Here is a 16,252-nt window from a genome sequence, read left to right as displayed (position 1 = left end):
GGGGCCAGCCCCAGCACCGCCCCGGCAGCGGGAGGGCTCGCTGGGAGGGAGCGCCGCGATGGCGCCGCCGCTGCTGCTGGTGTTCCTGCCGCTGCTGTCCGCGGCCGCCGCCGCGTACCTGTGCTGCGGGCGGCGGCACACGGGCAGCGCGGGGCGGCGGGCGCGGGGCGGCGGGGCCGGCGCTCACCTCACTTCTCGCCTTCTCTCCGCAGTGGGCTCCGAAGCTGTGCGGCGCCGGGCTGCGCCTCTTCGTCCACGTGGCTAACACGGTGAGTGCGGGCCGGCAGACGGGGCAGGGAAACCCGGGGGAAACCGGGCGGGGGTCCGGAGGTTGTGGTGCTGCGTGCTCTCGGGTTCTCCCGGCCCCTCAGGTGTGATGCCTTGGGCACTGAGAGCGCCGGCCTCTGCCTGAGGGGGTCCTGTCTGTCTTCGGGTGTGGACGGCCCAAAGCTGACATCAAACTCGAAACTGAGCTGCCAGCAGCTTTTCTTGGGCGTTAAAGGACTCGGGTCCCTCAGCCCTCTGAGGGGGTTCCAGCAGGGTGCTGAAGGCAGCTGTGCCGCCGGTGCTCCCCTCGGGTGGGCTCTGGCGTGTTTGGGAGCCTGCGGGCTGATCCCGCTGTGGCACTGGGACCGCTCGGTGTCAGGATGCAGAGGGGACAAAAGCCTGCGTTCCCTGGGCACTGCCCACCTCGCACCTGCTTCTGCTGGAAGCAGCTGGGTCTCATTGCTGCTGCTGTTGCTTGGCCTTTCCTTTTGGGCGAAGCAGGCACAAAAGTTTCTTTTCAGCCGTGTCACCTGTTACAAAGCTTGGTGTCCGGCTGGGCCTGGAGTGAAATAGCTTGATGGGCTGTGTTTGTTTGTGAGAATACCTTAGGAGTGGCTTTCTGTCGAGATGTAACAACCAAAGTTATCTTTTGCTTTGTGACTGCTTCTGGTGGATGGCGAAGGGCTTCTTTCTTTTCCCAGTACCTCCCTTGGAAGGGGCATGTGAGATTCTCAGTCTCCTACGGGATTGTGCTGTGCTAGATTAGGTGGAGATTAGGAGCCGTGTGTTTTCTAAAAGGTGCTGTAATTCTTATGCAATGTGTGAGGTAACATGCTGCTTTGTGGGGCTGGCAGTGTGAGCCTTGCCTCAGACTTGTACTGTATTTGTACATCTCACAACGTGTTTCAGAAGTCCATTGTTAAGATATTAAGACAGGCCAGAACAAGGCTGGTCTCTTTGGGACTGTTGATGCTGCTACTCCGCGAGCCAGGGTATTGAAAGACTATTTTCTGCTGTCTGCTACCACAAAGTCTAAATTCCTCACACTTTTCCAAGTTGACTCATGTTACTGCGGGAGCTGGTTGAGAGACGGGCAAGGTCCTAGTAGTAAATAAAACAATAAGCTCCTGCCTTATCCAGTGTTTGCATAATCTGTGGAACATGAAGAAAATAACGGATGGGAGCTATGTAGATGCTTCTTAACAGTGTTGCAGCTGCAGATGCTGGCTTTCAGTGTGAGTCAATGAAGGACAGAGGCAGAAGAGTCAGAAGAGTCCTCTTTCTATAATTACATAAATATGAAACGTGGGGGGAAAGCATTTCAGGCCATTTTTGTGGTGTAAAATACAAGTGTGTGTGCTGTTTCTTTACTGCATAGCATTATGCATGTGTGCACTGTATGCTCTCTAGGGTGCTCCAAGCCTGCATCAATTGTGAACATATTCAGCATTCCTTGTCTAGTGAAAGAAGGTGTTCAGGTCAAAGTTGCTGCTGACCAACATTTTTGCTTGCTTTTTTCCTAGGCTTTTGGGCAGATCTGCTTACTGCCGTTCTTAATGAGGTAAGCGTGGGGACTTTTTTCCCACTCTGAGTTTCTTTTTTTTTCTTGTTTTAGGTTTAAGGTACTTGCATTGCACATTGCTTGTAGGTTATCTGAAATTGTATATATTAAAGAGAAAAGCTGCATAATTTGATTGGAGAATAAGATTACTTCATAGATGTTTGCTAGATTATTTTTTTAACTGCTGTCATTTGAGTGGGTCTCTATGAGAAAAAATTAACCTTTTTTCACACTCGTGCAGGTGCATAGAAACAGTATTCGCCAGCTTTTCTTTTTGCCTTTTGTTTGCCTTTATGTCTCTTTGTCTGTGCTCTTTTGTTAAAGGACAGTTGTTTTTTCAAAGCTGGTGGCTGTGCAAATATGCTATTCTTATCACTGACAGGGTTAAAAGAATAGTAGTAGTGGGGAAGTGAGGCCAGACATAAAGTTCAGAGGTTTTTTTTTTAGTGATGTTCTCTATTTTAGGTCAGACTTTCTTCTTTCTCTCATGTATGTTTTTGTTCAGAAACTGATTTCAAGTGTACATTGAAGTAAGGAGTAAGAGGACACTTGGGTAAGAGGTTCAGGAACCTCTTCATGCTTTTTTCATATCGTTTGCCCATCATTTGAAGGGTCATCTGTGCAGATCCCAGGACACTGAGAACTGTGTCATCCCTGAATTTGACTTGGGATGTGGGCTTTTTGAGCAAATCAAACCCAAACGTCACTGCTGTTAAACTGCAGCTCATTCCTGGATATCTGTGACAGGATTTGATCTCCTTGCTTTGTGTGGTCCAAGCTATGGATTTATGCTGCAATCCCCATTGTATTTGATTGCAAACAAATTATGTTCAAGCAGGTCACGGAAAAGTCTGAAGAGGTGCTTGTTTTAACAGGATTAGTGGTTGAATGTATGGCTTACACTATATTCTCCTTTTACTTTCCTCTCCACTCCTGTCTTGTTTGATCTGTGAATGAGAGGTCTAATTAAAGTGAATCAAAAGCTTCCACCATTTCTTTCCCAGCTCGAGTTTACAGAGGCTGGCCTTATATCAAGAGGTAGGAGGCTTTGTTAAACAGGCAGAATAGATTTGATGCTGCCTTTAGGAAATATGTGAGAGAGATTAGCTTGTAACTGTTGCAACTCCCTGCTGTGAAAGCAGACTGCTAAGACAAAATGTTCTTGGGTAAGGTTCCTTCTGAACAGTCTGAAAAATTAGTCATAGTCGAGGTTGAAAACTCCAGCAGTGACTCTCTCTTATTCAGAATGAACAACTTCTCGCTTATGCGTTCCCTTGACATTCATGAAGATCCCACGTTTATCCCGGAGGTTGCTGCGGGGGTTACAGAAGACAAGTCTGAAGCTAAAAGCCCTTCAGATGTTATCAAGCAGCTGACAGATGCAAGGTCAGTATGTGATGTGTAAGAGAGAAGTGGAAGAATACACGTGCTGGCACTGTTATGTTAGTGGGAAGCTGTCGTTGTCAGCAATTTAGATCGAATTCTTGTTTCCATGCCCAGCCATTTCACAAAACAAATAGTGCTGTCAGTCATCTTGCCTTTTGTAACTTACAAATCACCAGTAAGTACAAGCAATGTGAAAGGGAAAAGTCTGCCTATTGGGGAGAGACCAAATTCTGCCCTTACCAGGGCTCTGGTTGCACTATTGGAGCAGGTGCACTTTGGCTAGTCAGTAAATAGATTCCTCTATGTAACTTTGCAGGAGTGCTGTTTCTAGCCTGCAGGGAATCTCAAAGAGAGCACCAGGTTTGCTTGGAGGAGGGAAGGAACACAGGTTCTAAAGAAAATGATGCACGAGAAATTAACTTTGTTAGTGATGAGAAATGGTTTACTGATTATGTGCTAGAGCTATTGATTTGGTGTTGAAGCAGTTTTTTTGTGTGAGCTGCATGGTGCTGTTCCCACTCCTGCACTACACACCCAGATGTGCTGCTGACTGTCTCTGGATTGAACTTTTGACAGAGGTCCTGGGAGTAGATTCACAAGTATATTCCAGATAGACTATAATGTTGTAGTGGTGAGTAGCAAATGTAAATCTGTAATGACTGCTGTATTCAGGAGGAATATGAAGAAGCTAGAACACACTGGCAAAACTGGTCCCTTATTGTGTGGCATCCACAGTGTGCCTGTTGCCTGGCTTGTGTGCAAGAAATCTGACAGAGTGTGAGGTGCAATGCAGGGGCTGACAATCCACATGGTTTGCTGTGAGTGATGCCCAAATCTGCATTGGACAGTGATGCTGAAGTCTACAGGTGTGAACAAACCTGGCTGTGGTAGCTCAGTTGCACCTTTTAATCCTTTCTTTTGCAGGTCTGATTCTGCTAGGAATGGCTTTAGCTTCAAAGGGATCAAAGACTATCTGGAATGCTACCGGTAGGTGAAATTATGGTCTGGAAACAACCTGTCCCGCATGTTCCTCTGCTGTGGGCTGCCACTTTTCCACAGGCTCTCAGGCATCTCTTTGTTAGCATTGTCCTTGAGGTGCCATTGTTTATCATCACTTCCTGCTGTTCTTTTCCTTTAGTAGAATAACAAAGGAAAGTCAGCTGGGAGAGCTGGCACAACTTTACAAGCCCTGCAAGGATATTTAAATGTCATTTTCTTTGGCTTATTGTCAGTCTTGTCTGAGAGAGATTTCTACATATCTTGTTTTCTCAGACATGAGTGAGAAGTAGAGGAAGGTTGATCTGGATTATGCCAGTTGTACATACTGTGGGTCTCTGATGAATCCCTTGGTTCCCCAGCTCCTTATGCTTCTCTGAGCATGACACCTGCTTTCACCCAGTAAACATGTCCAGCTTGGAAAGAACTGAAAACACCCCCCTGACTCTGGTGTTCTGTGAGCTGTTGTCTGCCTGGTAATCCTTCTTGCCTCTGGAACATGTGCCAGAAGTGGAGCCCTTGGAAAAATATTCTTGCACCCCTAGAACTTGTTCCTCAAGGGCCACTTCTGCCTGCAGGCTGTGGCATTGGAGCAAAGGGCTGACACTGCAGTCTGGTGTCACAGGTGCATCTTGGCCTCGAGGCTTTTGTGTCAGCCAGAGATGGTGTGTTTGTGGTGTAACACAGCCTTTGCCAGGAGGGAGGGAAGGTTTTTTAAAGGTGGGTTATGACAGTACTGCTGGCAGCCCCTTCTCTGTAATGGGATAAAGGGGCCTGACCTCTTGGTCTTAGCTCAATATACTGGGAGTTTCATAGCTTCCAAAATTTTAGGAGCTTGAGGACTCTCAGTATAGCTGTCAGCTATTTATCTGTCTGGTGGTTCAGGAACATTTTGGTAACTCTCCTAGCTTTTGCCTCTCCTCTAAAGGAGCATTCTGTGTAGGCAAATTCACCTCTTAAGGAAGAGAAGTCTTGGTGGTGTCAACAGCATTCAGATCATCACCACACAGAGATTCCTACCTAATTCTTGCTTAAAGCTGTGACAGCTGTCATCTTGCTGCATGGGAGACAAATCCTGTGAGTGAATGTGTGAGGGGAGGTCTTGTAACAAACTCCCAACTTCTCCTGTCCTGTAGGAGTGGGAAGCTGATGCCAACCCAGGTAGCCAAGAACATCATTGCCATGTTGGAGGACTGTGACAAATCCACACCACCGCTCAGAGCCATAGTGCAATGGGACCGGGAGCAAATAATGCTGGTAATGTCTGCCTCTGGTAGGAAAGCGGCCTCTGCCACCCCAAGCATCCATTAGAAGGGCCAATATGCGCAGAAAAATAAGTACATTTTTCCTTACTCTCTCTTTAGAGGACTACAAACAAGTTTGCTTTCCTTCCTGTGAAGAGAGGTAGCATTAAATCAATCTGTTTCCTTCTGGATGACTGTTTATAATAGGACTTCTGTGCTTATGTGGCATCCATTAGTGTAGATGGTTCCAAGTTGTAGTTTCCCACCAGCATATGGTGGAAGAAGGAAACTTTGACAGACTGGCCAAGAAAACCATTTTTTATATCCATTCCAATACTGGTGATGACCTTCAGCTCAGCTAAATATATACATAGCATATGCTTTATGCTTTTTCTTTTTCTCTGTGCAGATGGCTGAGGCCTCCACTACTCGTTACAGGAATAAGTGTACCCTGTCTTGTCTGGATGGCATCCCAGTGTGCCTGAAAGAAGAGTTCAAAGTGGTGAGTTTCCTTGTCTGGCTGCCAGTTTCTGCTGCAGGTGGTTAACCTGGACAGCTCACTGTGACAAGGTTTTGAGACCAACTTCTCAGCAGAAGCCTGAGAATATGTTTGTAATGAGGGGTTGTATGTGGGTTTGTAGTGAGTAGGATTAACAAGTTTTGCAAGGTGAAGACAGATCTTGCATAGAGCAGACGTGCTGCGTATCTTGTACTGATCTTTTTAATCCATGGGGAGAAGAGGGTGGGTGTGGGAAACAGTCTCTTGTGATGAAATAGGAATGTATAAAAGCATCTGTAAAGTGGGTGTAACTGTCTGTATTTCTCAGGCACTGATTCTGCTCCACTGGCAAAACATCCCTCTCACCTTAAAATACACGTGCCAGAAATACACAAGTTCCTTTGAAAATTCCTACTGACAAAGATTTTTACCTGTGGTCTAACAACAGCTAACAGTAGATACTTGTGGCAGTGCCATCAGGCTGTTGTAGGCTCTGCAGAGATGTGCCCCTATGGTGGGAATCCTGTTTATGTACAGATTCTTCTGTTGCTGCCTTGAAGTAAAGAATACTTAGCATATCCTGAAAATAAGCCCATCTGTTATTTTGACACTCAACTAATCTTGATGGCAGTCTTCAAAAGCATGCAGATCTGAAATGATGTAGCCCTGTCCATAGAAAGATGGAACACAGAGTTGTGTGCTGTGGGGCCAAGGTGATCTTCAGCCTCTGGGCATAGCAATTGCATTACTGCAGGGAGGCAGGCTTTGATCATCTACGTGTTTCTGTTCTACTGTATCATGGTGTGAAAAGGACTCCTCTGCATGGGAGAAGGACCAAATACTGAAGGGTTAAATGTCCCTCTAAATATTGAAGGGTTAAGTCACAGAGATGAACACAGGACGAGTTGAAGAGTCATGCTCCCTAGCCCTTGCTTACCTCATGGGTCGTAATGTCTGTGATCTGTTGTGATGGTGAAGTGTGTACATGCTCCTTTGCCAGGTTTTAGAATGAATAATTTGGTGTCTTCTTCTTAAGGTGCCTTACCATCACCGAGTGGGAACAGTGTATCTTGGGACACAGCCAGAAACAGAAGATGCTACTGTGGCCAAGAAGCTGCGAGAGGCTGGGGCTATCATTATTGGGGTCTCAAACATGCATGAACTAGGGACTGGAACAACTGGATGCAACCCAAATAGGTAAAAATCCCTTTCTTCTCTCTTCTCCCAATCTAGAAATACCTATGACTGTCCTGAACTCACAGGGAAGAGTACAAAAATAAGGGGAAGCATGACAGAACCCTGGGGGCATGAAAACCCAGTACTGTACATTTGAGGGTTAGTGGAAGCCTGAAGGCTCCTGAAACCAAAGGAAAGAGAGGCTCCAAGTGTTGTCTGCTGAGTAAGGAACTTGGTTTGCCAGGCCTTACAGGCCTGGAGGTGTGAATGTTTATAGTACGAGTGGTACACAAAAGCTGTGACAGAAAACAGATAGTCATGTAATGCTCAGCCTCAGTGATGGCTGAAGGCCTAGAATACTGAGAAAAAGGTACAGTCATCTCAGGAGAACATAGTGGTTTTACTTCCTAGCTAAAACAGGTTCACTGAATTTGCTTTACTGTGGTGAATTCTCCAGCTATAGCCAAGCTGAGAACTCGGCCCCAGAGCAGTGGTGCTCACAGCCTTGATAAGCCTTGTGTAGAGACACACTTGGTGCATGTGCAGCTGGGTGGAACTAGGGCTCCCCCTCGGCTGCAACATCATGCCAGCATTTCCAGCGTTTCCTCACCGTGGGAGGGCGGCTGGATATCCAGCGGCTTGGCAGGGCTCTGCTGGCTGGGGCTGTGGTCAGGCTGGAGGCGTGAGGAGCTGCTGCTTGGGGATAAAGGGCAGAACTGACTTGCTTGTCTGTAAGGATTGCTGGCCACCAACTGCTCCACCTTTTGGAATTGCATCATACACTGTGGCAGGCAGTAATGGCACGGTGCCATTGCCAGCAGAAGAGCTGAAGTGGCATCTTTTCTCTTGCTTTGGGCCTCTTTTGGATGGGCTGCTGATGCTCACAGGAGATTGGACTCTGAGGCAGAAGTCTTTTTTCCATCCTGTTTTTTAGGGACAGGCACTTTCTAAGATTAAATGGCATTTCTTTACCAAGAGATCAGAATCCTTGAGCTGTGTTTCTGGATCTTTTCCTGCCCTATAGTGCACACAGTCCTTGTAAGAAAAAGTTAATTTAAACAATCTTTGTCTGCTTCAGGTACCACAAGATCCCTAGGAACCCCTATAATCCTAACCACTTCACAGGTGGGAGCTCCAGTGGGTCAGCAGCAGCTGTAGCAGCAGGTAGGTGGTCTGGTCCTAAATGGAGTTGGTGGGAGGAAGATCCTGAGCCAGAGTACCTCAGGCATTTAGAATTTGTGGGGGGTTTGGGTTTAGCAGCTGGAGGGAACTTGTAGCTAAACAGAGAGCTCTGTGTGCTGTCTTGGATACAGCTGCTGGTAGAATGGACAGGGCAACATGTTGTGTCTCTGATCACAGGCCAATGTGTGGGTTTTTTGTAGGTCTCTGCCCCGTGGCTATTGGCACAGATGGAGGAGGCTCTGTGAGGATTCCTGCTTCGTTCTGTGGTGTGGTGGGGCTGAAAGGTAGAGCCCTTTAATCATGGAGGGGTGTGTGTTTGTCTTGTTTGCTGTTCCAGATAGAATGCCACAAACAAGTCAGACACTAATTCCTGTGAAGTAAAATTTGACCAGAGAAACTCTGAAATATAACACCCTGAGAGTCATGAGGGTTAGCATGGAAGTATTCTCTACTCTCTGTTGAACATATGTTCGAAAAACCTTATGTCAAACTTACGTCAAATACTAAACAAAATATGCATGCTGCCCTTCCTTTCTACCCTTTCCTTTCTACCTTTCATCTGAGCCCAAATACTCAGCCATTACTCTCTTTCTGTCCTTTACATGTGGTCAGCTTGACAAATCTTGATTCATCTGTGGATGATAACCAAATGCAACTGGTCAGAAAGGTGACATGAGTACTTGCAGAATACAGCTGGCGTTAGGCATGAAGTCTCACCAGTGAAGTGAGTGAGACCTCCCATGGGGTGCTGTCTCCTGCTGTTGATAATCCTGCTCCTGCCTCCCCATCTTCCACACTACAAATGCTGCTTCTGCATATTTAAATACAAATATTCCAAAATGTCCCTGCACATATTTCCCTTCAACTAAATAATTTCTCTGGGGGGAAACCAATTTCACTATTCACATGTTTTACTGATGAGACAGATTGGGGTCAGCAGAACAGGGTACTGAAGGATGAGAGACTGGGCTCTGAAACAGCAGACATAAAAGTGACTGGCAGGGGTTTGCTGTTTACCCTGGGTGCACCGGAGCCATCGAGGTGGCTCTTCCCAGTGACTGCTGATACCCAGCTAAGTCCCATTTCTTGTTCTCCAGGTACATTTGGGCGCATCAGTTGTCATGGCAGCTTGCCACTCTCCTACTCCACAGTCAGTGTAGGTAAGAGGACTTGTGCTCTACTTCAGGGACCTTGCTGTGTGCTGCTCTCTCTCACAGAGGAGGCAATCTCTGCCTAGAAAAGACCTGGGGAGGAAGGTACTATTTACCTCTTGTCACTTTTTTATAACTGGTCTCTTTTACAGGCCCTATCTGTACATCAGTGGCAGATGCAGCCATTGTTTACAGTATCCTTGCTGAGCCAGATCTGCTCTATCCATATGGTAGGTGAGCTCTCTCCCTCCCTGAGCCCAGATGCTCTCCCTTCCTAGAGACATCCTAGAATAAAAGGAGGAACTCTTCTCTGTTCCATGCAGGACTAAAACAGCCCAAAGCAACCCTATCTGATATGTGTGCTCCTGACCTGAAAGGCTTAAAACTGGGAGTGGACTGGACATTTTTTAAGGTGCCTGATTTATCTCTTATCTTTCTGCTGATTTGCAAAATAAGATTTTAAAGGAGCCCAGTGCATTCATTGTTCTCTTGCCTGTCATCATTAAAACTTCTCATATTTAGTCCTGTAGTTGGAAGATAATACAGCCTGTGTGAAAACATCAACATGGAGATTTTTTTTTTAAGGCAGCCTTTTGAGTAAGAGTGTATTGGAGGCATGAGGAAGGTAATGACTACTGCTGATTCTATTGGAAGCAATGCTTCTGAACTGATAACAAAAGGCAGTTAGTTTAAAATCAAATGAGGAAAAGGAGTGTATCCACTTGGTGACAGTGCTGTAGCTGCTGAGTGTTATTTCATTATTCCAGTGTAAAAATGGGGCTTGCAAGCTAGTACTGCTTGAAAATTGTAATACAGCCCCACAAATACACTCAGGATTTCTTCCTGAAAGTACAAAAAAGACACTTACTGTCTCTGGCAAAGTGCAGATGAGGAATATTCTCTGCTCTGGAAAAGGTGACCTTTCCTTTTCATTAAGGGTGTGACCTGCAAGCTGTTCTCCTGCAGCATGTGACCTAAGTCCTGTAGGACTGTTTCACTGCTGGTAGGGACAGGAACAAGGAAAGCACCATAAGGACTGTAGTCCTGGTGAATGTGCTCACCAAGGTGAAGAGAGCAGATACTAAAGTTCTTTCCTCTTATTCTTTAGGCATGTGATGCTGAAGTCCTGTCTGCCTGTGAGAAAGGTAAAGAGGGAAAATCTGTAAGTCTCTTATTGTGCCTGATGTTATGGTGTCACTTGCTGTTCCTCTTATGTATGCATTAAGTAGCTCTTGTCTGAAGTCCTTAAAGGCAGTTGCTTACAGGGATCTGCTGGGTAAACAGCAGTAACTTTGTATTGGGGAAGTCCCCCTGACTGCTGAGGGTTAAAAAGCTCAGCAGTTGTGGGCTTGTCAGATTACAATGGAAGAATTCAGTCCAGTGTGCTCAGCCTTTGTGTGTATAAAGACAGATCTGTGCTTGGTAATACTTACTCTGCAAGCTTTAATGGTAAAAGACTTTTAAGGGAAGGCCTTGTTTCACAACATAATGGTCAGTAGTAATAGAGTACTGGGTCTTTGTGATATATCCAGTCCTTTGGTATTTCCTTGAAATCTGCCAAGTGGTGCCTTTAGGGTGACTTTGTCAGGATTTAGACTAAGCAAAATTGATCCTGGTGAGTACTTGGGTGCAGGGGAGAAGGCCTTTACAATGCCTGGTATAGTAGCTGCACTGGAGCTGAGTATTCAGGCTTTGCCTGGATTTTCTTCACCCTCCTTATTTCCACAAACACACTTCTACATTTATAGAGTTTTCTTAGGAGAGGTGGATCATAGGCAAGCTTGGGTATTTATGAAGAAGCTGGGGTCACAGAAAGGATTCTTTTCAGACTACAAAAGATTCACTTTTCCCAAAGTGTTGGTGTTCAGCCTTGTTAAAGGGCATCAAGATTTAGTGGCTCTATATTGTTTACCTGGTCTCTTGAGTATTCCCTGGTTCCTTTACCATTATGGTTCAGAAGAGGCTTTGAATGGGATCTCTTGATGCTAAATAATCACTTCATGCTGATAGAGCACTGGTCATGTGAAGTGCTCAGGGAAACATTGTCAGTCCTTTTACTCTTTGGCTGAACTGGGAGGCTAGAGGGGTGAGGTGAATTTGCCTGAATACAGCAGGTAAGTTAGGAACCTGTCTGCAGCCCCTGCCCTGTTGGAATACTGAGCTGTAGTTAGGTTGAAAGCATTTCCCTGCGGGAAGCAGCTGCAGCTGCATGCCACGGGGTGCACTGAAGGTGCTTGCCCTGCAATGGCATTTGGAGACTCTCACTCTGCAGGGGCTGGGGCTTTGCAGCCTTTCTGTGAAGTCTGGAGAACTCAGGGATGCTCTCTGTGATTTACCTGTCCTGTACACAGCGGTGAAGCACCTGCAGAGTTTGGGAGCCAGTGTGGTTGAAGTCTCTCTTCCAGAGATGGAGGAAGCCCGAGTGGCACATGTGATCTGCATTCTCAGTGAGATGAGGGACTTCCTGCAACCCGACTTCAATAAACATTTCCATGAAATGGTAAGTAGCAGCAGCTTGGAGCAGTGTCAGTAGTTGTTCTGGCTGATACTGATCAAATGTCATGTCAGTGAGAAACCTGAGGTGCTCCTGCTTCTTCTATGACAAACTAGCTGTTGGATGGCTACTGGTATAGAAGAGCAGACCTGGAAGAGAACTCCTGGGCTGTCACAGTTCAGTTTCCTGCAAGCAGAGCCTTGATCAATTTTCTCTATTTCAGAATTTGGAAACTCGGGCTAGCCTGGCCTTGGCTTGCCAGTTCACAGCTCTGGATTATATTAAGGTAAGGAACATACTGGGGTGAAGGCTGAAGGGAGGCACTTAGTGAAACTGTAAAGGTGGGGTTGGGGCTTCTCTTAGCCTCCCCATACCCATGGGAAGATGTCACCCATCTTCAGCTGTCCTCTGCTGTGAAAGCATGCAGGATGGTAGGGCACCGCAGAGGACATGCCTGTACCCTGATTGCAAATTGCGGGAATGGTGTCTCCTTTTGCAAAGGCAGAGATGCTGATGGGCAGAGTCTGCCAACATCAAACATGAATTTTGTGAGCCAAGAGGGCCCATCAAACAGTATTCTCTCTGCTTGCAGGCAAACCGACAGAGAACTCGGAGCATGAGATTTTTGCAAGAGATCTTCAGCACTGTGAACTGTATCCTTACACCAGGTATTGGCACTCTTGGCTAAAGAGACAGTCCTCAACAGCTGTGTGGTGCTTTTTAAGAGCAGTCACTTCATTAACTTTCCCTCATCAATTTTGAGAGTATGACTTCTGTGCACTTTGCTGTGCCTTGCACCCTTAGACAATAATGCACCCTGATTAGAGAGACCACTGTGTATTTCTAGACTTAGTGCTTGTATCCATGGCACTGCATCAGGTTGCCCAGAGAGCCTGTGGGATCTTCATCCCTGGGAATATTCAAAAGCTATTTGGACATGGTCACGGGCACCCTGCACTTGCTGACCATTCCTGATCCAGAAGGTTAGACAGGATGACTTCCTGAAGTCCCTTTCAAGTTCAGTCATTTTGTGATTCCTCCATAGCTGTTCCTTGCACTGCTCCAAGAATTTATGAATCTGACCTCTTGACTGGGAGCAGCGATATGTCCTTCACAGTCCGGTCCATGAGGTAAGGAAAGTGCTATTTGCACTACAGAAACAAACATTTGGGGACAGCTGGCAAAGACCTGCAGACTGTAAGTGGGAGAGATTAATCATAGCTGTCTACCAAAAAAGGATTAATTTGCTGCTGTGCCCAGGAATACCAATGACAGCTTTTTCCCCCTAGGTTCATGCAGCTTGGTAACTTCACTGGGATTCCAGGCCTTGTTGTTCCCATTGGATATTCTACTGCTGGGCTTCCGATTAGCCTCCAGGTGAGTATTTGCTCTTTGTGAATGCTGGGGCACAAAATCCTCAGCTGGCTTTGTCCTGCATCACAACCTGTTTCACACAGCTCACTCGAGGAGAGATCAGGTACTGGAAATAAAAGCTTAAATTTTAGGGTGATTTGCCTCACTCCTAAATGGCAGAGGTCTCTTTGGGTATCTTTGAGAAAGATTTCTCTGTCTCCCTGCCTATTTGCATCAATACCCAGTATTTGTCACTACCCTTTCCTCTCTTACTTCTCATTTCTTTAACTTCTTTTAAATATTTTCCCCTTGAAACAGGTCTCATGTAAAGGAAAGATCTATGTATTGCAATTGAAAGTCACACAGCTGCCATTATCCCAAATACAGTGATGCCATACTTACTGGGATAAAAAGAGAAAACATCTTTTGAGGATGTTGGGGGGCGGGGGGGGAATTGCTTCCAGGGTTTTCAAGAGCATCTATATGATGCTACTTTTTTTCATTCATCATTTTCCTTCTGCCTCTTATCTTCTCCCAGGTCATGGCAAAATGGTGGGATGAAGCTGTTCTTCTGAGGATCGGCCTAAAGCTAGAGCAATTCCGTGACCAGACCAAAAAACCATCCATTTATTATGACATCCTCGCATGATGGAGCAACCAAGATGGGGAACAAGTCTGTTTTTTTCCTAGTCTGACCTGACCAAGTATTAGAGTGAACTTGTTTTCAGTGATCATCAGAATAAGGCATAGCAGCAGGCCCATCTGAGGAATGGGGACAAACCACTGATCTAATCAGGCACTGAGGCTGAGCAGACATAATTTCTGCTCCCTGCTTGGTGGATGGTCCAGTTTATACTAGGGAGACTAACTGTGCTAGCTAGTTGGGGTTTTGCCAACAGGGGAAGCTGCAACTATCTCCTACAATTTCTTCCCATGTAGGGGTCCTGTGTATGGGTGGAAGGCAGTTGCATCTGCAGGACAGTTCATACTACTGGACATGGCAAGGTACAACCATAACCTGGTCATGGAACTCCTTCTCCTCCAGGACAGAACAAAGGTACTGTTTCTGAAGGGGAAAGGCAGCAAACACTGCCTAGCACCCTTGGAATGAGGAGGATCTTAACCCACCTGCACTTAGGCAGTGTTTGTTTTGGCCCTGTACTCAGGCACTGGGAGCAAACCACAAAGCCTGTAGCTAAGGAGGTGCTGCCAGCAGTGCAAGGTCAGCCCAACGGCTGCACAGCGTCTGGGTGTGCTCACTGCCCCAGAGTCCTGCCTCCCTTTCAGCCTGGCATGCAAGGGGAGGAAAAGCCACACCATTAACCCTCCTTGACTCCACCCCAAAGCCCTGGTGCAGTGTTTTGACTTTCTTTTGCACGTCTCCTTTTCCTAAGCTAAGCCTTGAAGAGCCTCTTTTCTCCTGCTGGTTGCTTATATGTAAGCCTACTATCATCTGAGTGTCCAAATGGAAGAAACCACTGGATAATGCTATGAAATACTGTTCAAGGGATGCTGAGCCAGCTATTAGAAACAGGTGGAATTTGTAGGAAATGCTGCTGAGCTACTGCAAAATAGAAGCTGGATGCAAGAAAGGTGTTGCACAAAGAGCAAAAGAGCATATGCAGCAAAGAGCCTGCTCTAGATAAGAAGCCAGCCTTCTCTTATCTTTAAATTACTTCCTAAAGTAATCAGGGTAGACATGGATTACTACATACAGCATGACACGGCTGTAAGCCACGATGTTGTTTTATTGAAAGACTCCAGACTGTAAATTCCCTAGTACCTTTGTCCTGCCAGAACCATTAGGGCCATGTGAAAGGAGAGGCTTAGGAGTAACTAAACCTAAGCATTTGTGTTCATTTTGGGTTGAATGGTCAGAGGTATCTCCTGTTGTCTACCTTATTGGGCATCCTGGAATTGTGATCAGGCTGCTGGAGCAGCTGTCCTACAGACAGCAGAGATCACTGAATTCTTACGTAGCTCGGAAGGAAAGAAGAAACAGAAAGTAGTTGCAGTTTCTCCCAAACTCAGTATAGTTTTGGGATTTCTTTTTCCCATACCTACATACAACTTAACCAGAGCTAGCACTTTACTAATGGCTTTGTCATAGGGCATCTAAATCCAAGAACATTGCATTGCTGTCCCCTGCTTAATTTCCTGAGTTAAAACATCAACTCCTACCATCAGCTGTCACCAGCATGCACAGTTAATTGTATGGTTGATAATGTTTTTTATCTTGAATGGGATATTGCCACAACTGTTTTTTCACTGGAGTCTAGTATAGCTCAGCTTTAGGAAGAACAGTCTCAAAGCAAGGATTTCGTATATTATTAATGATAAGTTATTAACACTACCAACATAAATTACAATGAAACTGCTGAAATGTAGTGCTTAGCAATAAGGGTGTTGGTAAGAGTTTCACGAGAATAAATTTCAGTTAACAACATTACTGCTTGAAGGAAATAGCTGAATATTTCCTAATTCAATGGTATTACTCAAGGAATTATGAGATGAGTGTTTAAAATATTCAATTGCGACCCTGCTAGATAAAGCTATTTATTTCAAATCGCTTCCTAAATGCTTCACTACATTAAGATTCTAATTTCAATATTTAGTTCATTCTGTGGGCATGGTGAGGAAGCTTACCTTGCTAGGAGGAGAGAGGCTAAAGTAAACAGTTACTTTTTAAAAATACCTGCATCCTCCTAACAGTGGGAAGAAGAAAGAACTGAGTTTTTACTGACTGACAGTACTACTGCTTCCTCCCTATCTCATCAATGCACATTTCCAGTGCAAGAATTTCCTAGTACTGAGGTCACTAAAATAAACTTTACTCATCCTGGTGAAAGGCCCCTGTGTTTCCTTTTTTCCCCTGGCTGTTAGTTTATCCGAATTCTACAGCAGACCAGTTCCTAGTTACCAGCAGTTCTGTGAGCAAAGCAG

The 16,252-nt window shown here is 45.8% G+C and overlaps 1 protein-coding gene across 2 annotated transcripts; it reads left to right on the top strand.

Moving 5' to 3' along the window:
• Positions 1–218: 218 nt before the first annotated feature.
• On the top strand, positions 219–16,157 carry LOC121351590 (fatty acid amide hydrolase-like). Of its 2 annotated transcripts, XM_041463869.1 has the most exons (20): positions 219–269; positions 1,791–1,828; positions 3,074–3,214; positions 4,139–4,201; positions 5,347–5,467; positions 5,864–5,956; positions 6,990–7,150; positions 8,208–8,293; positions 8,512–8,595; positions 9,409–9,471; positions 9,615–9,692; positions 9,786–9,874; positions 10,571–10,607; positions 11,814–11,962; positions 12,180–12,242; positions 12,549–12,624; positions 13,002–13,086; positions 13,246–13,333; positions 13,848–13,982; positions 14,249–16,157. In XM_041463869.1, the coding sequence occupies exons 2-19, from the start codon at positions 1,824–1,826 to the stop codon at positions 13,956–13,958; spliced, it is 1,593 nt and encodes a 530-aa protein (XP_041319803.1). In that variant the 5' UTR covers positions 219–269; positions 1,791–1,823; the 3' UTR covers positions 13,959–13,982; positions 14,249–16,157. The 2 variants fall into 2 exon arrangements, with proteins under 2 accessions (XP_041319803.1, XP_041319802.1); XM_041463868.1 differs by having other exon boundaries at positions 13,848–16,157.
• The last annotated feature ends 95 nt before the right edge of the window (positions 16,158–16,252 follow it).

This window comes from Pyrgilauda ruficollis, unplaced genomic scaffold, assembly GCF_017590135.1.
Source record: "Pyrgilauda ruficollis isolate IOZ18807 unplaced genomic scaffold, ASM1759013v1 scaffold17, whole genome shotgun sequence".
NCBI classification, from domain to species: domain Eukaryota; kingdom Metazoa; phylum Chordata; class Aves; order Passeriformes; family Passeridae; genus Pyrgilauda; species Pyrgilauda ruficollis.
This window is presented reverse-complemented; position numbering and strand designations above follow the sequence as displayed.